General features: G+C 35.9%; 1 protein-coding gene across 1 annotated transcript; it reads right to left on the bottom strand.

Annotated features, from left to right (window-relative positions):
- Window positions 1-17,673: 17,673 nt before the first annotated feature.
- Window positions 17,674-26,991, bottom strand: LOC137927461 (Kv channel-interacting protein 4-like). The gene is made up of 5 exons (XM_068771275.1): window positions 26,869-26,991; window positions 23,782-23,851; window positions 19,791-19,861; window positions 18,936-19,148; window positions 17,674-17,784 (listed from the first exon to the last, which is right to left on the bottom strand). The coding sequence occupies exons 1-5, from the start codon at window positions 26,887-26,889 to the stop codon at window positions 17,674-17,676; spliced, it is 486 nt and encodes a 161-aa protein (XP_068627376.1). The 5' UTR covers window positions 26,890-26,991.
- Window positions 26,992-27,241: the final 250 nt, after the last annotated feature.

The following is a 27,241-nucleotide window of genomic DNA, read 5'->3' on the forward strand; positions in this document are numbered from 1 at the left end:
CCTTTATACCGGCCGGCGTGCGTTGATTAGATCGCGTTTATGTGCCTTTAACGCGTTGATTAGCAAGGGTCATTAATTAACTGTTGATCAGCCGCGCTGCCGTTAATTAACTGACCCACGTCGTCGCCGCACGTTGACCTTGAGCTGGTACTTCGGAAGTTGACGACGAAGGAATAGTTTTGCAGGCTTTGCTTTATTTACTTTGTATTATTTTATCAGTCAACTCGAGTAGATGCAGAGACAATTAGTAGGCAGATGTATGTTATACAGATACAATATTCAAAATATGTTTATACAAGTAGGTATTTCAACGCGCTTTTGTATCGTCTTGTATTGTATTTTAAACAGATATCGAATGTTATCATTGAAGGATCGACATTCTCTAATGGACGCCACTACGCTTAAAAATATCTGTGGTGTTCAAAATTTAAAATTCTTTGAAGAATATTTTTCTTTTCTCTTTTCGTATGTCTGTGTCGTGAGCCAGATGTTCCCTCTCGCTCGCGATCACTTTTCTCTTTCTGTTTGATGTTTTTTTTTCTAATGTCTTATAAAGTAAATTATAAGTGTTACACTTGTAAATGAACAGAAACATTAAAACACAACGATTTTTACTTTATTTTTAATTAATATTTACTGCTTGTATGCATAAATAAATAAATTATTAGGTGAATAATATCAATATATGCTGCAATAAAATGCATTATTTTACAACAGGAACTGCTGTGTTTTGTATTATGACAAGTTTTCTAGCAAACCGGATTTTTTTACATTAGAATTTTTAAGATTAGTATCTAAACTATATCTAGATTTAGACACTACAGAGTTCCTGTGAAATCTAATATTGCCGCCGATACAAAATGGCGGATTACATATTTTTCCTTAACCCCCTCAATATGGGTATCAAATGAAAGGGCTACACTAGTGAAACACGATGATTATGTCAAAATTTAAAATTCAAGATGGACGCCGTTCCAATATGGCGGACCAGGTACATGTTTTTTTACAACCACCACAATATGGGTATCAAAAAACCGTTTAACTTAAAAGTTTTTTTAAATATATTTGTATTTATCATCATCTGCAGTAAGATATCCACTGATGGAAATACACGCCTCCCCCATACTTTTAGTAGGATCGATAGTAAAGGACCTACCTTTGTGTTTTGTCAGCGCATCGTGTTGTATATTCATCACTCTTTAACTAAATCTTGTGATCTCAAACACTTTGGACCTTATTTTAAAAGAGTAATTATTGTAAATAAAAACAGCGAGGGAATTCATTTACTTGCTATATTTAAATATATATTTATTTATTTAATATTCTTTATTGTACACGATAAGATACATAATATACAGATACAATAATATACAGAAAAGTACAATGGGCGGTCTTATCACACAAGGCAATCTCTTACAGACAACCATAGTAAGGAAAAGATAATAGTACTTATAAAGGGTAGTTCACGTGTACAAAAAATACATATTCACAAACAAATGAACATAAATATACATAAAAATACATAGACATACATACGTATATAACATATATACTTATAATAAAATAGGTTAATATATATACCGTATTTTAGATTGGTTACGTATTTTTATTAATTCAATGTCAATGATAAACAAAGAATATGTATTTGTAAAAATTTTAATTAACATCTTTAAAATAAAGACACGGTATTAATAAAAGGAATAAAAATAAGTTGATTGGTTCCGTATTTTGTATTTATTATCAAAAATTAAATACATTGTTCTATGTACAAAACAATTCCATAAACATTTAAGACCTGCTACTGCAGATGTTAAAAATGTATAGAAAACTATTTGTTGTGCAAGTGTATTTGTGTTGAGCGCATGTTGAACTGTCGCCGGCGGCAGCTTGCTGCAAGAACGACAATACAAACACTTTGTTTTGATTGGCTACTCCAAAGTGATTGTTAACCTATTTGAATTAAGAATAATTTGTTTTTTTTTTAACCTTTAATTTTGATAAAGAGTTTTTATTTATATTTAGATATGTCAACCGTGACCATCAACAATATTCGACATTAAAATAATCAAAGATCATTGTAGAATTAAGAAGCCAATATACAAAATTATTTAGACCCGTGTTACCAAACGTGGGGCCAACCACCCACAAGTGGTAATTTAATTGTTAAGGTATAATATAAAAATATACATATTACATAGGGGGGCGTAAGGATTTTAGAAAGGCTGTAGAGCATAGCACATAAAAGGTTGTAATATAAAGCACCAATATTTAGCCACTTCCGCACATGCGACGTAGTCGTGCAACAAAGTGCACCGCCCGCCAGCCCGCTGATGCGCATGCGGTAAACAATGCGAATTACACAACTGCCACCGTTAAATCACTCAACACGTGTTTCACCCCTCCACGGGGTATCTTCAGTAGTAATGTTACACCGATTAGTGCCAAGGTTGTAATATACTGGTGCATTTTTTCATAACTTTCCTTAAATATTTTAAATCTAGAGCGTGAATGTAATGCCATTAAAAATTACACCCAGGATCCTCATGTCAATGACATACGTATATTAGTGAAAAAGCCATTCGCATCTCTAGCACTCGGATCCGAGTGCTTGGCACCCAGGCGTGCTATGTGCCGACAATTCTGATCCGAGAAATTATTATTTTAATTAAAATACTGACAATAACAATATAAACTCGTACATATTATCAAATGTTCATTCATACTAAATCAACATTCACCTTTAAAAGTGTTTGTTGTTGATTATTATTTTTATTTATTTCGAAAGCGGCGTTTTTAAATAATTATTTTTTTTATTTTATTTAATATTCTTTATTGTACACGATAAGATACATAATATACAGATACAATAATATACAGAAAAGTACAATGGGCGGTCTTATCACACAAGGCAATCTCTTACAGACAACCATAGTAAGGAAAAGATAATAGTACTTATAAAGGGTAGTTCACGTGTACAAAAAAATACATATTCACAAACAAATGAACATAAATATACATAGACATACATACATACGTATATAACATATATACTTATAATAAAAAAGGTTTAATACATAATATAAATATAATACAATAATAAATAAAAACATCAAACTTAAATAATTATGTAAAATGAAATTATATAAACTAAAATTAACAAGCTAGGAATAATTACCTTCGTCTGTAATGTTTTATTTTCAAATAATGACTGTGTTATTTGAATTCTAGTCAACTACAAACTATGACTCCATTAGATGTTGTGGAAGTTATATACAAGTGTTTTGTTAATTATACACACGGTATATGATCACGTCGACGTCACGTGACATTCCCGCTTCAGTATTCCTCATATTTCAGTCCGCGCGACCTGAAAATCTCCAAAAAGTTACCGGAGAGCGAATAGGGCGGCCGCCGCCCACCCACGGGCGGGCGGCAGTACACTCCGCTTGATTAAAAGCCACAAAATAAATACGGCAACGTATTGGAATGCTGCAGACGTGCGCCCCGCGACCCCGCGACCCCGCGACCCCGTGTCCCGTGCGGTACTTTTTAATTTATTAATCAACATTTGCACTCGAGGAGAGATCACATAAAATGCAACTTGCTGTTCAGCCCGCTCGCTCTGTGTTTAAAATAAATATTTCATTTACCAACTTTCCGATTTTACTTTTAATGAAGATGTTACATATATTAACTATCTGCTTTGAATTATTTACAGGAGTAACTTGTGTATGATATAAATGTCAGAATATAGTAGAGATACAGTTTGAGAAACTTGATTTAAAATGAGTTCTAAATAATATTCTAAGATCTATGGGATAGGCGTCAAGCAATAGACGTTAATCCTGAATTTCATCTAACAATTATAACAATAATTGATTAAAAAAAAAACAAGATATTAACACTAATCGCAGCAACAATAACTAGGTAATTATTTCTACAACAGCGGGTCAAATGACCGGACTTCATATCTCCTGCTTGAATGTATAAAATACACCTATTCCCCGATTTACACGGTAGATACATTCCTGAGAAAAACGTGTAAATCAAAAATTAAAAATTTTCAAGTCAAAACTGTGTTAATCGAAAAGCTTGCAGAAAATGCATAATTTTGCTATTCAACAGTTGTAAAATGCTTTAACAAGTTTAAATATCTACATTTCCCTCCAAAATTTCCTGCAATCTCTCTGAATTTTACTTTAATCACAGCCGTTAATTTGTAATAATCTAAATTATGCACTCACTTCTAATTTACGAATATGTAAAATTAAATCTTTCTGATACTGTGAAACTTTCATTCAAATACTATTTTCCGTAGATAAAACTTTAATTTTATGCGAAGAAATACAGTCACAGTGCGCGTGCGCAGCAAGTCAGCACATAAGCTCGGGATTCCCCGTGAAATGTGTACACAGCACACGTGTTCAATCACAGTAGCATTTAGTAGAGTGCGATAAAAACCAAAAAAAAAAACCTATTTGGAAAACCGTGTAAAAGCGAAAACGTGTAAAGCAAGTAGCGTGTAAATCGGAGGATAGGTGTATAGTTTCTAGAAAGGGAATAAAAATTAAATTTTATAATAAATAGGAAGAATAAACAATACAACTGTATATTAATCAAGAAAAAGTCATGAAGTCAAATGTACAAAAGGAATAAGGCAAACATACATTTTAAGTATAAAATTTAAAAATGATTCATTTGTCCCGTTATGGTATGTTTAGTGTTAAATATAATAATTATTTATGGCATTTATTTGCATGATTTAGCAGCAACAACTTGACTTTTTATAACTTTAAGTTAAAAAAGAGTCCCTCTTGTATCTTTGACCTGGGAATGTATTAAACCGTAATACACTTTATCACTGGCTGTATTTGACGCGGAACAGATTACCAGGTATAGTTGCAGCAAAGAATAGAGAAGAGAAATATCACCTTGCAGGTGAACAAAGACGAGAGTCGCCGTACTTTCCTAGACTTCTGCAGTAAGGTCATAGAAGAAATGAGAATAAGTTAGAAACAGAAAGAAACTTATACTGCGATGGGATGGTGATAAAACTGTGACAGTCAAGAATAATTCTTAAGTAAGAAAAGGACCAATATTTAGCCACTTCCGCACATGCAGTGGTAGTCGTGCAATGAAATACACCGCCCGCCAGCCCGCTGATAAATGCGCATGCGGCAAACAATGCGAATTACACAACTGCCACCGTTAAATCACTCAACACGTGTTTCACCCCTCCACGGGGCATCTTCAGGAGTTATGTTACACCGATTAGTGCCAAACACAGAGTGCACTGCATGTGCGGAAGTGGCTAAATATTGATCCTTTTCTTATTTAAAAACAATAAATGTTAAGTAATAGTTGTTAAATGTGTACACAGTGAATTCTATTCTCAAATAGAGTATGTACACCGAGTATGTAAATAAATTAGAGAATAAGTGTTTTAAAACGTAAAAGGAAATATTATAGGAGAGCATAAAATAAAATGAAAATAAATTAGGCAAAAGTTTTCTATGAAATATTAATACACCTATCCTCCGATTTATACGGCACTTGTTTAACACGTTTTCGCTTTTACACCGTTTTCGAAATTAAAAATGGAGTTATGTTACACCGATTAGTGGCGAACACAGAGACAGAAATCTACTGTTTTAAGTTAATAATTTTTATAATTTGTTTACGAATTTATTTCTTTTAATTCCTGTTTATTTTTTTACTATCTATATCGCTATTAATGTACATATCTGATGTATCACACTTATTTATTATTTTTATCATTCTTGTCCTATTTTTCCTCCTTTTTACAGAACTCTTAAAATTCCAGGTGACACTCCTTTCTAATCATCAATGAGTTGATGTTCTCCTGTATTGTCTCTGCTCACCAAGACTGGTATTCCGCTCTTGCAGCACCAAATACAGAACAGCTGGTGATCAGGTCCACCACGGTGTGTCTGAAGCAGTGGCGTAGCTATGGTATTTGGGGCCTGGGGCAGATTGGGGCTTGGTGCCCCCCCCCCCCCCCCCTAAAGAGAAAATAATTTCAAAATTCAGAACAGAATGTATATATATTTTTTTGGTTCAAAGTAATAATAAATATATATAAAATAACATTAGATCTTAATAAAATTTATTGGGAAAATTTAAAAACGAACTTTCCTCGCTTTTTGGCCTGCAAAGTCATTAATCACATTTTCAAAATCAACAGCGTCGACTAGTTCATGTTCTATAGACATTATTGCAAGATTCATTAAATAATCTTGCAATAACGTATTAATTTATTATTTTGTCATTTAGGGCCCTTTTAAAAAACACTATGTCTTTTGCGAATGAAAGGCTTAAACACTGTGTATATTATAATTTGTAAGTGTTTACTTTTTTTTAATGTTCATATTATTTAACAACTTTTTTAGCACAAAAATAGTAAAATTCGATATTGTTTTTATGTTATTTACTTTAAATTATGGTTTTCATTTTTATTTTAACATTTCATTATTCATCATTCAAAAAAAAAATTTAAAAAAATTATTTTCAACTTTGGTGCCCCCCTGCTTATGGTGCCTGGTGCGGCCGCCCCGCTCGCCACCCCCTAGCTACGCCACTGGTCTGAAGTGATTTAAGAGCTCTTGTGCATCCTGTTCTGGTGAATTTGTAATATATACGTGCTGCTCTACCTTGAAAGAGGTTTTAGAATAAGGTTTTTCAGCGCCATGCTTCCTATACATACGCGGATTAAAAACAAAATAATTATAAATTATTTTTTTTGGTTTAGATTTTATAATAACATACGCATTATAAAGCGCTTCTTATGTAAATAATCATCTCATTCTCTCATTTAATTCCTATTCCATTGTAAATGAGAAATAAGTGAAGTGAAAGAAGTAAGTAAGAGATACGAGACTCATACTAAGAGTAGCAGTCATATCTAAAGTGAATGACAACTTAAATAAATTTATTCCTTGTATCTGTCTGTTTTTTTAACGAACAATTTAAATCTTCTAAATTCATAAGCTAGCGTTCAATAAAATATTTTCAAACGAGAGCCTTCAATGAGTCGCGTGGGGGCGGGTGAAGCCTCGCGGCGGAATCTTTACGAGCTGCTGATCGATCCTGCCCCCGGGTAATAAATCTTGTGTACTGACGGTACTGCCCCCTTCCCCCCCTCTGTAAACATCACCCCCGTCTCCGCGAAATCAATTACTGATAAATCCCGCCGGGGGCAGCGCGGAGCTTGCCCCTCTATCTACTAAACTTAAACATTGACATTCTTCGCTTTAAAAAAAAACGTTGCATCTAGTTTACATTGACATTTTTGACAGACATTAATAGCAATACGCATCCTTCTATGGGACAATTTTTCACTTCCAATTGCACGGATTGTTACAAATTATCATGGCGCTTATAGCAAACCTTACTCTATAAAAGTGATCATACATAATCCAGTCAATTAAGATCAGGACTAGATCAGCTAGTCTGATGCAGTTCAGCTCTGATGAAGTCCAGAACGATCATTTCCATCCAAGAGCTTTAAGACTCAACACAAAGCCTTTCAGAGGCTTAACTATCTTAAAAGTGGTATCTTGATACATTTGTGCCAATGTTTTGATATCCTTTTTCATACAAACACTACGTGTACAGCCAGATCTTTTTCTGACAAAAACAAAGGAGGTTTCATTGCACCTTTCAACAGCGCGGTACACGAGCACTTGACTAACACCAAGCGTGTTTCTCAAATTCTTTAGGAAAGTTGCACAATACGCAATAGACAGGAACAAAACATAGCTACATAAAACATTGTAAAGTCATTAAAATAGGTTCATTGATATTTAAATTAAATTGTAAAATAAATCCCTGATAAAATTGATGTACACCAGAAAATAATTAAACCAATTAAAACTGTGATACTGTAATAGAAATAGATAACTGAAGTGTTTGAGGATGTACAAAAGGAATGGAATGATTGAGAAAGGAAGATGGAATTGTAAAATGATAGGAGGAGGAAAAAAGATATTGTGTACTATGGAAGACGAGAACGAAAATAAAAATTCAAGCGAAAAAATTATTAAGAAACAAAACCCTGTTCCCAATTAAATATTGGTGGAAGGAAAGAATTTACTTCATGTAATACAATCGCAGCGATTCGGTTCTTTTTACCACCCCACTACGTTTTAATATCGCTAAATGTTTTACAATGTTTTGGCACGAAATAAGAAAAAACAATGAACTGTCATAATGATGACAGATTCGAAATTCAAAAGTAATGTTTTGTTTATTTTTATTTATAACAGTATTTATGGCCAGATTATATATATGTGCGATCATATCTGACTTTAATTTTGACGTTAAAACTATACGTGCTGTATTTACATAACTTTAGATGGTAGATATAAATAAATATAATTCAACAAAAGTCAATTTTATAAATAATGAACATCGCTTGAAGTGTTTCGATTAGATTGTCTGTCAATTATCTTGTATTGTCTCGCTATCTCTTCGGGCAGCGGCCATTTATTATCTGTGCCGTGATATCAATTACAAAACAAATCGATGTCTTATCGATTCGATACCCCGCGACTTTAGATTAATGTTATGAATATAAAGTGTGTTGAAATCTACGATAAACGTAATCCATCTTGGTAGTGCACGCGACGCCATCTATCGACATTTCAACTAACTTTTATGACCTCGCACTGATATTTAGGGAACAAGCAATATAACTGCAGAGCAGTGATTCCCAAAGAGGTCTATATCGACCCCTATGGGTCTATGACAACCTGCAAGGGGTCTACGTCAGCGAAAAAAAATTTGGGGGTCCATAAAATGAAAATGGGGGTCCACGATAATGGATCTCAACACACACACCGATAGTACCTATTTACTTACATCAATCTATCTTATAATATCAAAACATTTACATTATTTATAAAAGTACCTACGAAGTAAAAAATTGTTTATTTAATGTAACGTATATTTTACATAACAGATACAAAATTTTATTTTGAGTAGTTTTAATTTAAATTCAATTAATAAATTTATAAATTAACATGTGTTTTTACTTTAAGTTTTTAACACTAAATTTCACTACGGTTAGAAATTTACAGAAAATCAATATCAGGTAAGTAAGGGGTCTACCCAACACGGAAAAACATGGCAAGGGGTCTACGACACAAAAAAGTTTGGGGAACTCTGAACTGGCGTATCGATACTTCCTCTTGCCTGTCATTTTTATTTGTACAATTAATTAAAATCCTTTTCATCGCTAATGTAACCTTAAATATCAAAATATCTATCTTTATTTCACTGGCTAAATAATACAGTGATAGCCTAGTAGAAAAGTACTGAGATTTGCGATCGCTGGTCGCAGGTTCATTTCCCAATACAATCCAATATAGTTCACACTTTGTGCTTTAATTATGTAGGATTGTCACTGTTTACAAACAAGTTTTCAGAGGATGGACAACGGCTTCTGCCTACCATAATACCACACTTATCGCCAACCCGCCTGCTCATGGCGATTATGGTATATCTCTCCAAAGATATCTAAAAAGACCACGTCTACCATTTTATTGAATGAATAAATAAATGAACAACAACGTATTGTAAACTGTACGATATTACGCTTAATAAATACATTTAAAAAACTTTTAAGTTAAACGGTTTTTTGATACCCATATTGTGGTGGTTGTGGAAAAATATGTACCGAGTCCGCCATATTGGAACGGCGTCCATCTTGAATTTTAATTTTTGACATAATCATCGCGTTTTACTAGTGTAGCCCTTTCATTTGATACCCATATTGGGGGGTTTAGGAAAAATATGTCATCCGCCATTTTATATCGGCGGCCATCTTAGATTTATAATGTTATTGATTTTATTATATTGTATTGTCATCTAAATTAAATGTGTGTAACAAATTTCAGATCAATCTGACAACGGGAAGGTGCTTAAATTTCAATTTCTAGTTTTGACCCAAATAAACAAAATCCGTACGGGTCGAACTGAATAAAACCGTTTAATAAGGTATTTTTAATTTAATATATTTCAAATTTAGAAGCTAGGAATTATTAATTTGAAGTTTTAATTTCCAACCATAATGTTGTATTTTCAAATAATCAGTATAACTTAGTTTCTATCTTACTAAACGTCGAGTACCTAGTTAGGTTTGTAAGGTACATTTTATTCCCTAGTTTAATGAATCTAAAATAAAAATATATTATTTACAAAATTAGTTTCTAAAAGAAGATATATTTTATAAAATTATACTATTATTGAAATGTTTTGTACGAAGTAAACCCCATGGCAGTTTCATGTACTAGACCAGAGTTCCCCAAACTTGAACCTGATGCTTTAATAATGAATTATCAACATTTGGCGCCAATTTAGTAAAGGTTAATCTTAAATCTCCTCGGCTAATGATTTCCAGTCTGTGGACCCCCATTTTCATTTCATGGACCCCCATTTTTTTTCGCTGACGTAGACCCCTTGCAGGTTGTCATAGACCCCTAGGGGTCGATATAGACCACTTTGGGAATCACTGTACTAGACACTGTTTTTAGTAAACCTAGTGAAACTGACTGTCACTTGAACCTATATATTTACCTGCCGCTTATAGCAAGTACTGACCGACACCAAAGTAATTAAACAGCTAAAAGGCAACATGATATTATACTCGCAGGTGTATATCGTCATGTAACTTTGGTAGGCTCAAGCATTCCATATTGGTATTTCGTATGGAACATTGATACAGTTTACTTCACACAACAGTCTTTTATTTCAATTAGAATATAGAAACCCTTCTATTTAATGGAATCAGGCGTTATTTTACGGAAGTCCATCCTAAGTAAGACACATGCAGTGGTAGTCGTGCAACAAAGTGCACCGCCCGCCAGCCCGCTGATAAATGCGCATGCGGCAAACAATGCGAATTACACAACTGCCACCATTAAATCACTCAACACGTGTTTCACCTCTCCACGGGGCATCTTCAGGAGTTATGTTACACCGACTAGTGCCAAACACAGAGACATAGATATAGACTCTTAAAGAGCTACCCCGATTTCCAGAGTTAGCTTTCTTTTTTACTACCAGGTGAGGTGATTCTATGTCAAGCTGCAGGAGTAAGAAAGTCAAATGAAACAACTTAGTAACTTGAAATAGAAGTAAGTTTATTAAGAACAATAGAGAACAGTGAATAGAATCTTTTACGTACTAGCGCTCGGGAGCGACGGCTGCCTGGTGGCAGAGTTGGGCAAAGAGCTGCTACCGGCACCCACGGGTCAGCGCGGGGTCGAGCGAGTCAATGGACATGAGCTAGAGTCACCAGGAGCTGGTACAAGTCAGAGGATAAGGATCCCAGTTGAAAATCCATAAGGAACGGGTGACGGATGAAAAACACGGAACAAAGTCTTGAATTATGTCAATAGTTCCATAGGATACGAGTCACAAGTCACAAATAATAAGTCACAGGTATAATAGTCAGAAATTCATAGTCGTATGAAACAGTCAAGGGTCAAAAGTTGACTATTAAGAGATATGAGTCACGGGTATAATTATGACGGGCCAAGAGGTGATGTATTACAGAGTCATGAGTCACAGTTCAAGAGATATGTAACAGGGTTATACAATAAGGTCAATAGTCATGGGTCAAGGTCAAAGACAGCTCATCATATGATGCTGCCAGCAGGTCAAACAGGTGGAGTAGCTCGCTCGACCAACAACACCTGCGCAGGTGTCGGTTTTGCAACTCTTACAACAGTAAATATATCTATTTGTTTTACTTATAACCTATTTTGGCACATGAGTTTGATGTTACCTCACTCCCCCGTGAGTACGTCTGTGTGATTGTGTATTGTAGTGAGAAAATGTTAAGAATTTGAAACTTGGCACTGGATTTGTCTACCGGAAGAAAGGGGGAGAGGGGGGAGGAGGTTGTTAATCTTTACGAGGCGAAGACCTTCTCGGGCACTATATGGAGCGTGCGAGATCCATTTCTTTCTCTCTTACTCTTTCTCTTTCTACCTGTCTTTCTTATTTTCTCACTGATATATCGACCAATACCAACAAAACCAGAGAAATCTTCACTTGGTAATGCATAACCGTTACTCAACAGCCCAAGGTTCATCAAGACCTGGGTGTGTGACTAGGTGAAGTGTAAAGATGAATTCCAGCAGCTCTGTAGTCCCGGAAGGCAAGCCTTAAACTATTTAATACGAAAAGACCGCTGGGCAAGTGCCCGGCTCCTAATAAATATTATTATCGATTTGAAAAGACCACGAATTGGCAGAAGGCTCCGGACGGCGCCCGCCCTCGGGCAGACATACACATTTCAGTTTCACACAAAAAAAAATTAAAATTTGATAAAAGAATATAAACAAATCATCATCTATTTCAACCAACAGACCACGCATCTTCAAGATGCCTTCACAAAGCTGGACCTCTAGGGTCCACGTGACACCCAAGCATCGAAATCCTGGTGCCAATAAAAAACTTAGTGTTGGCTGATCCGAGTCGTAATGCTCGTCTGACTGTACTAGCGACCGTAACAATATTCCAATTCGATATACATTGCTGATACACTATGACTCAAATAATTAGTTTTACGTATCCAGTCGGCAATGAACCATATTGCAGAATTTTAAACAACAAGGGTGATTTTGGCTAGTCTATCGAAATATAGGTTTATTTAAATAACTGTCTTGTTGAACTCGGCGGCATATGTTGACCTATAGTCGCTGTAAGGCTGCAGAGAAATCGGAAAGGAAGAATCCAGGGGACAGCAACCTTTTCAATGGGTCATACTCAATAAAACTTTGGATATTAAAGTCACATTCGGAGCAGAGAGTAATTTTTGACAAAAATTGTTTTTGGAACTAAAATGAAATGGGTCACTAGATGTGTCATGGAACCACATAGGTTGGTGACCTCTGTCTTGTTGAAATCGGAGGTGCAAGCTTACACACAGCTTTTACTGATACATACCATAAACATGGGACGGCAACTTTTTTTTGTAGGTTCACAATTTAACAAGATATGAGTGTTAAAGACACATTTAGGTCAGATATTATTTTTGATTTAAAATGTTTTCGTAATTGAAGAGGGTCAATTGAAATTATTTAACGGGTCATTTAATTACTAAAATTTTTGGAACTCAAATTAGTTTTGAAGGTCGCTGGTCAAAGGGGTATAGTATTTGGTATTAAAACAATTTAGATGACTCTAAAGCGTCTATAGTTAAGTCTACTCGAATGAAGATAATTTTGACTTTCTTTTTTAAAAATGACCTGTTAACCTACAATATAATTAGGAATAATAAGACAGTGTTTAGGAAAACTCTGTATCGTTATAACCGAAGGCGTGGGTCAGTCATATTTAACAAAAATTTTGTATACCAGTATTAGAGATACGTCAAGGTGGACACGAGATTTGCTTTGAAAAAAAAAATCACTATTGGAAGTAAAGTGGGTCATTTGAAATTATGGAACGAGTCACTAAATGACCCGCGGGAAATACAGGTTGATGACACGATCTATATATAATCTAGACATACTGGTCATGGTATATTTTAAAAAATGCTGGGAAATAGAAAAAATTAATCTTACGGGTAATTATTAATCAAAATAGAATATTTAAATTTGACGAAATGTTGTCAAGTCACTAAGTGACGTGACGTCAGCGAATAACGCCTCGAGGGCGCGGCGCCGGTCCAGTTTGATCCCTACGAGTGAAGAAATAAGGTCGAAAGTTCAGCGCGTCTTCTGCACGGATGAGGAGCGCCGGCCGCGCCGCTTGGCTTTCTTCGGAGCTGCTTCCTCTGTCACCTGCAACAGACACCCGCGTCAGCGGTCGTCGACCTCTCACCCCTGCATGTGAGATAGGGACTTTTTTCACAAGGGTAAATGATTTTTATCTTTTGACTATTATTTTATTTTCTTCTTACGTGCTCCAGATTTTCTTTTGTCCATCTCCTGTCATCATCTGTCACTCATTACATTCTTTAAGTATTGTTCAGATTTTGTCTCACATCCCTATTGCGCAATCTCAAAATATAAGTAAGAAAAGGACCAATATTTAGCCACTTCCGCACATGCAGTGTTAGTCGTAACACAGAGACTCTGTGTTTGGCACTAATCGGTGTAACGTAACTCCTGAAGATGCCCCGTGGAGGGGTGAAACACGTGTTGAGTGATTTGACGGTGGCAGTTGTGTGATTCGCATTGTTTGCCGCATACTGATTTATCAGCTGGTTGGCGGGCGGTGCATTTTATTGCACGACTACCACTGCATGTGCGGAAGTGGCTAAATATTGGTCCTTTTCTTACATAGGATGGACTTCCGCGAGGTAACGCCTGATTCCATTAAATACTCAATATATAAATAACAAATGCTACTCAGTATTCTATTTTAGAGGCCAAAGAAGTGCTCTTTTACAATCTTTAAATACTGACAACGATTTATCGTATGAAATCACTCAACACGTGTTTCACCCCTCCACGGAGCATCCTCAGGAGTTATGTTACGCCGATTAGTGCCAAACGCCGAGTGAGCTCAGTCCATCGATGAGTGATTTAACGGTGGTAGTTGTGTAATTCGCGTTGTTTGCCGCATGCACATTTATCAGCGGACTGGCGAGCGGTGCATTTTATTGCACGACTACTGCTACATAGCAGAAGTAGCTATATATTATTCCTTTTCTTACCGGCTAGTGGATGCCGCTCGGGTCCTTTCGGACAAAATGTATTAAAAGACTTATATGTCACGCTGAAACCACGACTGTTCCATACACGTATGCATTCATTGTATTTCTCATACAGGTCGACACCAGGATGGCGGGTAAGGGTCGTCCATTTTTTTCTTGTTACTTCTATTCAGTAGGTGGCTCTTTACGAGCTGATTAATAGTTGATTATAAATGATTGTAATTTTTTTCACCTTGACTGCAGCAGATAGCGCTTAGTCTGAAATCTTTTCATAGGCAGATAAAGATAAAATTCATTTATTCAACATTGGAGGACAACAACTTTTAACAGAACTGTTAGTGATCTACAACTCTGCTTATTAATGTGTTAAAGTTGTGTAGAAGAAGCTGAAAGAAACTCCATCAACAACACATCTTTTAATAAAGTTTAGTAATATAGATTAACACAAATATATTTTTATTAGATATTGTCTAAATGAAATCAAAACTAGCGACATCACTACCAAAGTTTCTTGTCATTTAAACATTCGTTCATTGAGTAATAAGCATTTTTCGTCAATTTACATTTTAAAAAGTCTGATTGCGTTTGTTACAAATGAATTAGAAACTTTTTTCAGTCGAAACTTTGTTGTAGACATAGGCAATGAAACTTGAAGGAAAGGCTGGGCTCGCGTCGCTACGAACTAAAGTTTCACTGGATATAGAGCTATGCTGAATATAGAGCGATGCTGAATATAGAGCGATGCTGAATATAGAGCGATGCTGAATATAGAGCGATGCTGAATATAGAGCGATGCTGAATATAGAGCGATGCTGAATATATAGCGATGCTGAATATAGAGCGATGCTGAATATAGAGCGATGCTGAATATAGAGCGATGCTGAATATAGAGCGATGCTGAATACAGAGTGATGCTTACAGTAGCCGTGAGTAGAGTAGGCGGCGCGGGGGCGCTCGGCTGTGCGGGGAGCGTCGCAGGCGCGGGGGCGGAGGGGGCGGCGGCGGGGGGCGGGGTGCTCGCCTCGTCGACAGTCGAGCACGACGCCTGCGCCTCCACGTCCCTGCAACAATAAAATCTCTGATACATACAGTTTCAATCAGCGATTTAAATCACTACCACCGACAACTGCTAACATTGCAAGAAGTCTACCATACACAACCTTATCCAGTCAAAATGATAAAATAGAACCAAAGTGATACATAAAATTGTGATAGAAAATAATTATAGGATATAAGTAATAAAAATGTAAAATAAAAATGTAAATTGAAAATGTAAAAAGAAAAAGGGAAAGAATGATAGATGAACAGAGCAAAAGGGAAAGAAAGCAGAAATGTAGCATGAAAGATAGATAATAGACTGAAAGAGAAAGTAAAGTATGAAAGAGAGAGAGAAAATAAAAAATTATGTGAAAAATTAAATTGCAAATAAAGTCCCTGTCCCACCATAAATAGGGGTACGAGAGGCCCCCAACAGCGGGGGCCATAAAAAAAAACCTTATCCAGTCAGCAAAACTAAAACTGTATTTGGCATGAAAGTGATAATATATCCGCCATATATCCCTGCATCTTCATATTATCAATTGTTTCGATCTTTAAAATTTTAGACATCATCAGATTTAATATCAATTGAATTTAATATTATATGATTTGATTTAAAATTATTTCTCATAATAAATATTCGACAAGTGGTTTTATCAGTTCTATGTCTATGTAAATCTTTCATCACACAGACTGTTCGATTGTGTAATGATTTACCGCTGAATCATTGTCTATTTTTAAGAAAACGTTTTAGAAATGTTTTGAATTTTGAATTGATTTTTTTATTCTTTATTTCGTTTTGTTTCTTTCTATATTTTTTTATTATTTCTGACGCAAGTGCGATCCAAGTCAGTTTAATGTTTTATTTATCATTATATTATTAGTATATATGCTATATACATATGTATGTATATCTTGTCTACTGTTTTATCAACTGTTCCCATACTATGGTTGTCTGTAAGAGATTGCCTCGTGTGATAAGACCGCCCATTGTACTTGTTCTCTACAATTACACAACTATGTATATATTTTCTTGTGTATAAAATAAACTATTTCCTGCCCTACTTCATGGTGTATCGTGTCTATTGTTAAAGTGTTATTTCGTTACACGTTGCCATTACATTGTCGTCTTGTTACATTTATTACGTTCAATCGAGAATAAAAGATATATTCAAACGCCAGGAAATTGAAAATAAATATATAGATTTAAAATAAATAATATTACTAATACTTTAGGAGCAATAATATATATACCAATAACGACAAATAACAATACAGTTTTCTATCCAACACTAATATTCACAATTGTTCAATCACGGTGTTTTGGCAAAAATTGCATTATGGCATCTATATATATTTTTTTTTTTCTTTATTATTTTTTTCATTTCCTAATTTCATCTTTAACTTATAAATTAATATAACAAAAGAAATTATTGAGTACACACAATAAAATTTAAACCTCATTGGAACGTGACGGCTTGCTGTGACTCGTAATTATTGCGGTGTGATATGCAGTGTTGTTTAGTAATGTTTTTATTTCTTTTGTCATTTTTTGACTATAAATCATTATATATTCTTAGTGAGATAGTTATAAGGTAACAATTGTAACTTATTTTATATTTCTAAGTTTCTAAGTTTGTACTTTCTTACTGCCTTAATTACTGTTATCTTCAATAAAGTAAATAAATAAAAATTCTCTGTCTTCAATTGACAAAGCGAAGTTGTCACTGCTCACCCTGTCTTCCAGTTCCATTCCGTACTCGAGTCCTTTCGCAGTGAATACGGGATCAGTTGTACATGTGTATATTATGACATGTAAATCTTATGGCTTCAACAAATATTTTATTTTTAGGGGTTTTACGTATGTAGGAAACGAGCGAGTACCAGCTACGTTTTCCAGCTGCACGAGCACCGTGCGGAACTCACCTGCGCAGGTCGGTGCGTCAGAGCACCGTGTCGAGCGTGTCGAGCGAGCGCAGCAGGGCGGGGTCGCGTGAGCACCAGCGCGTCAGCTCCTCAGGGGAGACCGCACCGTCTGCGTCCAGGTCCATCAACTGAAAGCACACCTCCTTTTCACTCTTCAAACACCACCCTTACAACGGATGCAAGGCCCATCACAAATGTGCTGATGATGGAACAGACTTTCTACCTATCACAACATAAATAGCTTTTAAGGTGAATAATAATTGAATCTCAAGTTATATTTATTATCATGTCAATAGTGACTGAGCTGTAAAATCTGCAGCTTAAATAATTATATACAATTTACATTAGATTGAGTGTGTGTGTGTGTGTTTTATTTTATTTTATTTATTTACTTTATTGGAGATAAGCAATAACAATAGGCAGTAAGAAAGTACAAGCTTAGAAGCTTAGAAATATAAAATCAGTTACAATTGTTACCTGTTGTTGTTATAGTCAAACAATGACAAAACAAATAAAAACATAACTAAACAATGCTGCATATCACACCGCAATAATTATGAGTCACAGTAAGCCGTTACGTTTCAATGAGGTTTAAATCGTATTGTGTGTACTCAATAATTTCTAACGAAATTGTCTTTTAAAAGATACGAGAGAGCACGAGAATATATCTATATCACTAATATATGATATATATGTTTTAGTTTTGTAATGAAATGTCAGTGTTTGTGTGAGTCGAGACTAGAGTTCTTTCCATTGACTGAGCTCAAGGAGTACCACAATGAGCTCATCCGGGGCAAAGTCGTTGAGCTCAGATCTCTTTGTAGTAGCTAAGTTTGATTATCAACTCGAGTAGCTATGTACATGTTACGTTGTTACTATGTTATATTGTTACTTTGTTACGTTCTTATATTGTTACTTTGTTACGTTGTTATTTTGTTATTTTGTTACGTTGTTACTATGTTACAGTGTTACTTTGTTACGTTGTTACTATGTTATATTGTTACTTTGTTATATTGTTACTTTGTTACTTTGCTTAAGGTTGCAAAGCGCTCGATGTAATGAGCTTATACTTCTTCGCCTCTGTAACTAAGCTGGAGGGCGATGGTGTGTTTATTGTTGTTTTATGGTAGAAGATGACTGTTTATCCAGGTATGTGGTGGTAAAGTGTTCAAGGCGGTGAGTCTAGATCTCTTCGTTACTGTAACTAAGCTGGAGAGTGATGGTGTGTATGTTGTAGTATTATAATGAAGTGGCACTGTTGTGTCTGAGGTGGACGCACGTGGAAGATGCGGTCGACGTGGTCGCGCGCGGCGGCCGGGTGCACGGGCGGGGCGGCGGCGCGGCCCAGCAGCTCGTACACGGCCTGCACCACGGCCTGCATCTCCGCGCGCGAGATGCGCCCGTCGCCGTCCACGTCGTACAGCGCGAACACCCACGCCAGCTTCTCCTGCGCCGAGCCGCGCGCCACGCGCGACAGCGTCTCCAGGAACTCCTGCGGTGGTGCACCATCCTCAACACAACACTAGAACGTACCCTCAAAGTAGTTCCACATGTATTTGTCCGGGTTCAGCCGTTTTAGATTTTGACAATTGTGCTAGAGCAATAGAAATACGCCGAAGAGACAAATTCGGGTCACATGGCTCATGCAACAGATGGCCGTTGGGGCTAAAGGTTCTGAAGTGGCGACATAGAGGCGGTAGACGCGGCGTGGGTAAGTCCGCCACTTCGACCGACGACATAGTTAAATTCTTGCGAAATCGTTGGATATAGGCAGCATTGTACCGTTCACCGTGATTATGTTTGGGAAAAGCCTACGCTTTGCAATGGACAGATATCGGCTAAAAAGGATAAGTATAACATACAGAAGCTAGTCAACTATAATATAAAAATAAACGTTTGTCATTAGAAATGAAAATAATCAGTTTTATTCCAACTCAATAGGTATATAGACAAGGGGGGAACGAAATCGGAGGAACAATCTGCACGTTGCGAGCCACATGTGAATCTTGAAGGATTAAATATAGCACCCAATTAATGTATCTGAGATTCATTTTTAACTTAGTGTGATTATATTTTAAAAGAATATCGTCACCGACAGTCCTGTAGGATTTTAACGCATTGCAACGCGACGTACCTCAAAACTGAGCTTGCCGCGGTGTTTATGTTTCACGGTGTTGAAGACGTAGTGCGCGTACTGCGTCGCATCTGCGGACAAGCGGGATATTTACTGTCCGTAGAACTCAAATCACTCCGACAGACAAACCTTTGTAGATCGTTGTCGTAAAATATATACATTTAAACTTGTTTTGTTGGATAGAGAGCACATAAAATATCTCACGTAGAAATAACACAAAACTTTACGAAATAATTCTGAATTGCTAATCGTATAACCATTTTCTTTAATCTGATATTTACACCTCGGTGAAGGATGTGCCCACGCACGAAGTATCTACCAAGTCTTTCACTGCCCAGTTGTGAACTAGACGAAACCAACGGCGTGTTAAATGTGCAGTGGTGTTTCGTTTGGAGACTGTTTAGATACCTACTGCTTTCAAGTCATATATTACACAAATAGCAAGAAAAGGACCAATATTTAGCCACTTCCGCACACGCGGTGGTAGTCGTGCAATAAAATGCACCGCCCGCCAGCCCGCTGATAAATGCGCATGCGGCAAACAATGTGAATCACACAACCGCCACCGCACAAATTACTCAACACGTGTTTCACCCCTCCACGGGGCATCTTTAGGAGTTATGTTACACTTATTAGTGCCAAACACAGAGACCATTAAATAGCCAAATAGCTTTCTTGTGCATAAAAATTGTATCAATGTCATGCAACAAAAGCAATTTACAAGACATTATAAGCATTGTTTAAGCTGCAGGGTGATTTAATGGATTCCAAATTTGGTCGGCTAGTCGATAAAAGATGGCGCCACTGGTCCTTTATATCGCTATTTCCTTACCCCACGACTTTAGTCGTTTAGCAAGTCGTTGTTTTTGCAAAATAATGATTGAACAGTGGAAAGTTGTGTTATATCTACATCCGAAATGACAATGGACAAAGGCCTCTCTCAGATAAAACCAGTTGGAAGTGACCTGGATTCCGTGTCTCCTGATGATCTTAACAAGATTGATGGCTAATCATCATCATCAACATCATCATTTCAACTGTAAGGCGTCCAATGCTTGATGTAGGCGTCACTCGTTCTAGCATTCAACGTCTTAACTCGATCAATTGTGTAAGACATTCGTTTTCTTAGTTTTAAAAATAAAATTAAAACTATATTATCAAATAAATCTTGTTACAGCATTCATGCCTTTTTGTTTATGAAAATGCGTGAACATGATCTGTTTACTTATTTACATGATTGTTATTATTAAATTTATCAATTTTTCACGTGTACATTACACGTGAAAAATTGATAAATTTCATTAAAAATAGCAACTGTTGAGTTTCTTTCCTGTTTCTGTTTGTTATGATCTTTATGGCCCCGATTTATTTATCTTTTACACACGACACTTGTAAAAATTCGGTTCGGACATGAGTGATATTATTTAAATAAGTGTTTAAATAAGTTTAAATAAGCTTAAATAAGTTTAAATAAGTTAATAAAAATGTAAATAGAAAATAAGTAATAATGGTAACAACTTTTAGTAAATTGTAAATAAATAGAATTATACAGCTTAAGTGAAATAAATATAAAACAAAAGAGTGTAAATAACAGAAATAAAATAAATAAAATACTATTGTATAATGAGAGAGGGATGGAACGTCACAGAGCGAAAGAGAATGAAAGAAGAAATGTGGAATGAACACCGAATGAAAGAACATAGGATGCATAAATAAAGAGAGCGAAAATAAAAAAAGATTGTGAAAAATTAAATAAATGAAAACAAAAGTCCCCGTCCCACACCAGATAGGGGGTACGAAAGGCTCCCAATAGCGGGGGCCATAAAAAAAGTGAACATGTAAATCAGAGTGTAAAGAACGCTATTGGATTTGTCAGGCTAAAGTTTAGACGGGAGACGCTTGGCGAATGGAATATCAGATACATGGAAGAGACGAAAGCCTTGGTAACGCGGAAGTTCTTCCGGTGGAAATTCGTGCTTCGTCAGATTGACTTGGACATTGTTTTGGTCCAGATGTTCACGAAGCAAGGATTCTCCGAGTACCTTCATAGGTTTAAACTCAAGGACACTCTTTCGTGCACCTGTGACCCACTAGTGGGCCAGACTGTGGTGCAATCGAAAGTGTCAAATCAAAAGCGCAAAGATCCGGAAATAATGGATTACCAGTTTCGGTTGCAACATAGGATCTAGGAAGAACAATAGTCATTATTTAATAGAATCAGGCGTTATTTTGCGGAAGTCCATCCTAAGTAAGAAAAGGACCAATATTTAGCCATTCAGAGTTTAGCAAAACGCAGACTCTGTGTTTGGCACTAATCGGTGTAACATAACCCCTGAAGATGCCCCGTGGAGGGGTGAAACACGTGTTGAGTGATTTGGCGGTGGCGGTTGTGTGATTCGCATTGTTTGTCGCATACGCATTTATCAGCGGGCCGGCGGCCGGTGCACTTTGTTGCATGAGGATTTGTATAAATAGTCCCTGCTTTTACCATCGTAGACGAAAACGCAAGGTCCTTAAAACAGGGACCTAAAACAAAACGAGAATAGTTCAGATGGATCCGTAACAGGTGTCTTATTTTATTTATTTACTTTATTGGAGATAAACAGTCACAAAAGGCAGTAAGAAAGTACAAACTTAGAAATATAAAATTAGTTACAATTGTCACCTTATCACTACCTCACTGAGAACATGTAATGATTTATAGTCAAACAATGACAGAAGAAGTAAAAACATTACTAAACAGGGATCAAATATTATGGTTTATTTATTTATATTATATATTGATTTCAGTAATTTCGAACGAAATTGTCTTTTAAAAGATACAAGAGTACGAGAATATATCAATATCACTAATATATGAAAGGTGGAGGTCACACATCCTGTATAAAAGTGCACATTTACCGATATTTGTCTTCGCCGTTGACAAAAAAAAGAGAGATTTACCTCGGACAACAGTTCCGAACAGTTAACATTGCCACCACAAATATTTTTAAGTGTAGTGGCGTTTATTAGAGAACGTCGATCCTTCAATGATAACATTCGGTATCTGTTTAAAAACACTTTATAAGAATCCCGGGGGCAATGCATTCGGTAGTTTAGAATACGAAGGAATTTTTTTGTACTCTTTCAATTTAATTTTGGTAGACTGCATACAGTGGATTCCAAACGGCTAGTATTCTGACCTTGTAGTAATCACATAACATCAGCATACACCTGTTAATCAGATAACAGATCACGCGAGCATTTGACTTGTTCTGACATATTTCTCAGGTTTCCTGCGGTTACCTTTGTAGGTATCTTATTCACTTATATAAATCTGAAATGTTATTTCGTGACATTAACTGATCATAGTCCAAAATCCAAGTAAAATAAAACCTAATATTTTACTCGTGTACGTGTATATATCAGGATGGTTGTTGCCACTTACAATACAATGATTTTTTTGTGATATAAATAAAATAGGATAAATAATAAAATAAAGAATTAAAAAAATGTACCTAGCCACTTAGAGTTATAATATGATGGAAGGAAGGCGATGAAAGCAAGAAGGAATGAAAGATATTGTGAAGGAGAAAAGGTAAGAATAAAAGAAATTGAGAAGAATGAAAGTGAGTGAAGAATAAAGATAAAATTTGTTAAACTTATTTGTAAACAAAGACCCTGATCCTAACAAATTAGGGGTACGAGAGGCCTCCAATAGCTAAACAAAATATACAATGAATTTGTATGTCGCCTTACACCAAGAAAATTTACTAACATACAACATGATCTACAGTCAGCACATCAGCTCTGTGTCGTGCGACTGACGGCTGTGCGAAAGACTGCCCTCCATGCAAGTCGTGATTGTAAATATGACGCATACGAGAAAGATACTGTAAAAGATAAAAGACTATGAAAATAAAATAGTATGTGAAAAATCATTCGCAAATATTGTCCCTGAATATCTAAGAGAGGTTGTACGAAAACACCGCCTTCCGGTCACCAGACTTACCTCCAAGCGGGAAAAACTGTGAGAATATGTTCTTGAATGATTCCTCGTCCACCATGCCCGTGGGACACTCCTGTAAAAAAGCGACACCGGTTAGAAATTAACTTTGCTATTCTTTATTTTATTTTTTTAATGGAATCAGGCGTTATTTTGCGGAAGTCCATCCTAAGTAAGAAAAGGACCAATATTTAGCCACTTCCGCACATGCAGTGGTAGTCGTGCAACAAAGTGCACCGCCCGCCAGCCCGCTGATAAATGCGCATGCGGCAAACAATGCGAATTACACAACTGCCACCGTTAAATCACTCAACACGTGTTTCACCCCTCCACGGGACAAATTTGCCTTGCACTCTGTGTTTGGCACTAATCGATGTAACATAACTTCTAAAGATGTGCACTTTGTTGCACGACTACCACTGCATGTGCGGAAGTGGTTAAATATTGGTCCTTTTCTTACTTTATTTTATTAACTACATGACACAGACAGTGAAACCAACAAATATATATCTATATATACACACACACACACACATATATATATATATATATATATATACACACACTACCATCAAAAAGTTAAGAAGCAGCGAGGTAAATTGAAATAAAACAAAAGTTTTACGATCTTAAATTACTTATATTAATGTAAAATTAAAAATTTAATAAAATGTAACTTAGACTAAAGAGAAATTTAACAAATATTGAAAAAAATATTCAATTTTTAGCTTCATCAAAGTGACCACCTTTTGCTTTAATAATTTCTGGACAAATTTTAAACATTCTATTAACTTAATAAAACAATCTTCCTCTAACTGGTTCTATTCACTGATAACTTCCATTAATGTTCTGAGCTGGTGGAGCAATTTTTAAGTCTCCTATCGAGTGCATTCCAGACAAGTTCTATTGGAGACAGATTTTTAAAAACTTTTCATCTGCTTTTTTCTTTAAAAAGTTTTGGCACAGTTGGCACGAATGCTTAGGGTCAGTGTCGTGCTGAAATGTAAATTCAGGACCTTTTAGGTTTAGTCCACAGGGTATTTCGTGTACCGAAGAAATTTTAAATAACTTTCTTTGTCTACTTTTTCAGCTATCCTCGAAACATTTTCAGGTTTTATGTTTTAATTTATTTATAAATATATTTAGTAAAGATTAAGACAACTTGTCTATTGCTGTTTGATATTCAATAAATCTTATTACTTAAATAATTACACGTGGCTCGCCAGCCGGTTGTCCATAATACACAATAATAACTCAATGTTTTGACACGACTTATATTCCTTTTTTTTTGTTTCTCGTTCCGCTATCTTAAATCTATAGCAGAGACTTTTGTTACAAATAATTTTCAATACATTTTTTACTAGCGTTTCCTTCTGACGTCGTTCTTAAGTTTTTTTGCTATATTTTCTTTCATTCTTCTGAATAATCTTTTCTTCTTTAAAATCCTCATATCGCATATTTTCTTTCGACGCTTTTATTTAGTTTCAAAATCTAGTTCACAATTTTTAATTTTTGTACTTGTTTTCATTATTATTGTTACCTTTTTTTACAGTTCTTTATTTACTGCACCTTTTTATTTTCTACATACACCAATACCTAACTTGGCGTCGTGGTTACGTTTCAAAAAAAAAACACGACGCAAATTGGAACGACGCAAAGTGAATTAATATTTTCTATAGCAGACCATGTAAAGATCGAAGATAGGTTCCAGGGTTACGAAAATACTACTTTTTAAAAAGAAAATTAAACAAAGTAAACATTCAAAAAACAAAAATAATATAACTATGCAAATAAATAAATTGGAATAATATTTACCTTTTTAGTAACCAGAAACAACACGTAATAATTTGTATAAATTTATTATTCTCTTTTAAAAAAAAGCACTACACACTACGTAATTGAAACCGAACTCCAAAATTAGCAAAACAAAGTGAAAATAAAACTGTATTCAAATTGCGTTGATTTTTAGTTAGAAAAAAATCCCCGAGTTTTGATGCATAACTCAATTAAAAACAAATCTGTTGCCATCTTTAAAAAAAAATTAAAGACTCGAACCCAAAACAACGCAACCTCGAAAATCTAACGACGCACAGTGAAAATTAGTACTAATTAAGCAGCGACGCAACTTCGAAATAAACGCAAAACGAAACGACGCAAAGCGAGGTATTGTTGTATATAATTTCTTTTTCTTTTATAATATTTTGATAATATATAGCTGAGTTCTTTATATTCCGTCATGAAGTTATATTCATGTGGAGCACTGGTGACTTAGCGGTAAAGGACTGAGACTTGCAGATAAGTCCCGGGTTCGATTGTTAATATAACTTGTGGCGTGCATATCGCGCGCCACTCAAACACCAAGCTCTTACCCACGTGACCGTCAATCGCATGGCGGCGGCGGCAGTGAAACAGATACATGACAGATGGCGCCACAGTAGACGCAACGAAAATCTGCATCGCGCTGTTGAGAGTCTCCGCGCTCATTATAAGGGCTAGCGGAGGTGCGGTCAACACAGGAAGAAGCAACTGAAGATCAAGAAGCAACCGACGAACAAGAAGCAATCGACGAACAAGAAGCAATCGACGAACAAGATACAACCGACGAACAAGAGGCTACCGAAGAACAAGAAGCTACCGAAGAACAAGAAGCTACCGTACCACGACCACTCCTACAAACTTACACTTTGTGCGGTAATTATATGGGATTGCCACAACTTATAGGTTTTTAGAGGCAGCAGCGTCCTCTGCGTATGATACCACACTGCAATCACCGACGGGTCACATAAGATAAATCTAATTAAATAGCTACGTGAATAAGTATACGAAGATAATTAGAACACAGTGGTCTGTTATGAGGACTACATACAGTGAATGAAAGACATGCACAAGCATCGCACGTGCAACCGATGGCAATAATTTTTATGTAATGCATGTTATGGATCCTTTGATTTAAAATACACTGTTTTGTTTGTAATTCTACTTAAAACTTAAAACAAACATAAAGATATAAATAATTTTATAGTGTAAATGCTTGCGCAGTTGGATAAGGAGTTATATTATGGTGTATAGAAGTCCAGGGTCTGGGTGAATGCGTACCTGCTTGAAGCCACGGTACATGAGCTTGATCTCGTGAGGAGTGAAACGGGAAGCCCGCGCCAGCGCGTCGGGAGGTTCAGGCCGGTACCGCACCGGCAGCGTCGTGCTCTCCTCTCCCTCCTCCTCTGAGAACAGAGGACTCGTCACTCACACCGCCACACCACTACAGATAAATAAATATAAAGGAAAAAAATGTCCTGGTACCATAACATATAGTGATCGCTGTGAAATGTTACGTCCTTTTTTATTGGAATGCGACAAACCAATAACATCTGGTAAAAAAGTCTGTCTGTATAGCTATAATTAAATATATATAATATTAATACTTGCTTATAGTTAGTTTGCGTTAAGTAAGCGAACAATCATTGTCCGT

Source organism: Battus philenor, unplaced genomic scaffold, assembly GCF_028537555.1.
Source record: "Battus philenor isolate CCGP_79_NKW_IND1 unplaced genomic scaffold, ilBatPhil1.0.hap1 SCAF_30, whole genome shotgun sequence".
Taxonomy (NCBI): Eukaryota; Metazoa; Arthropoda; class Insecta; order Lepidoptera; family Papilionidae; genus Battus; species Battus philenor.

Bases quoted from the DNA above. Each gene is read 5' to 3' on its own strand.
- LOC137927461 (XM_068771275.1), bottom strand. From the start codon at position 26,889: ATGTACCGTGGCTTCAAGCAG. The intron at 19,149-19,790 runs GTACGTCGCGTT...GCACCACCGCAG, and splicing joins GCGGCAAGCTCAGTTTTGAG to GAGTTCCTGGAGACGCTGTC. The intron at 17,785-18,935 runs GTGCGTCCACCT...GTGTGCTTTCAG, and splicing joins ACGTCGACCGCATCTTCCAC to TTGATGGACCTGGACGCAGA.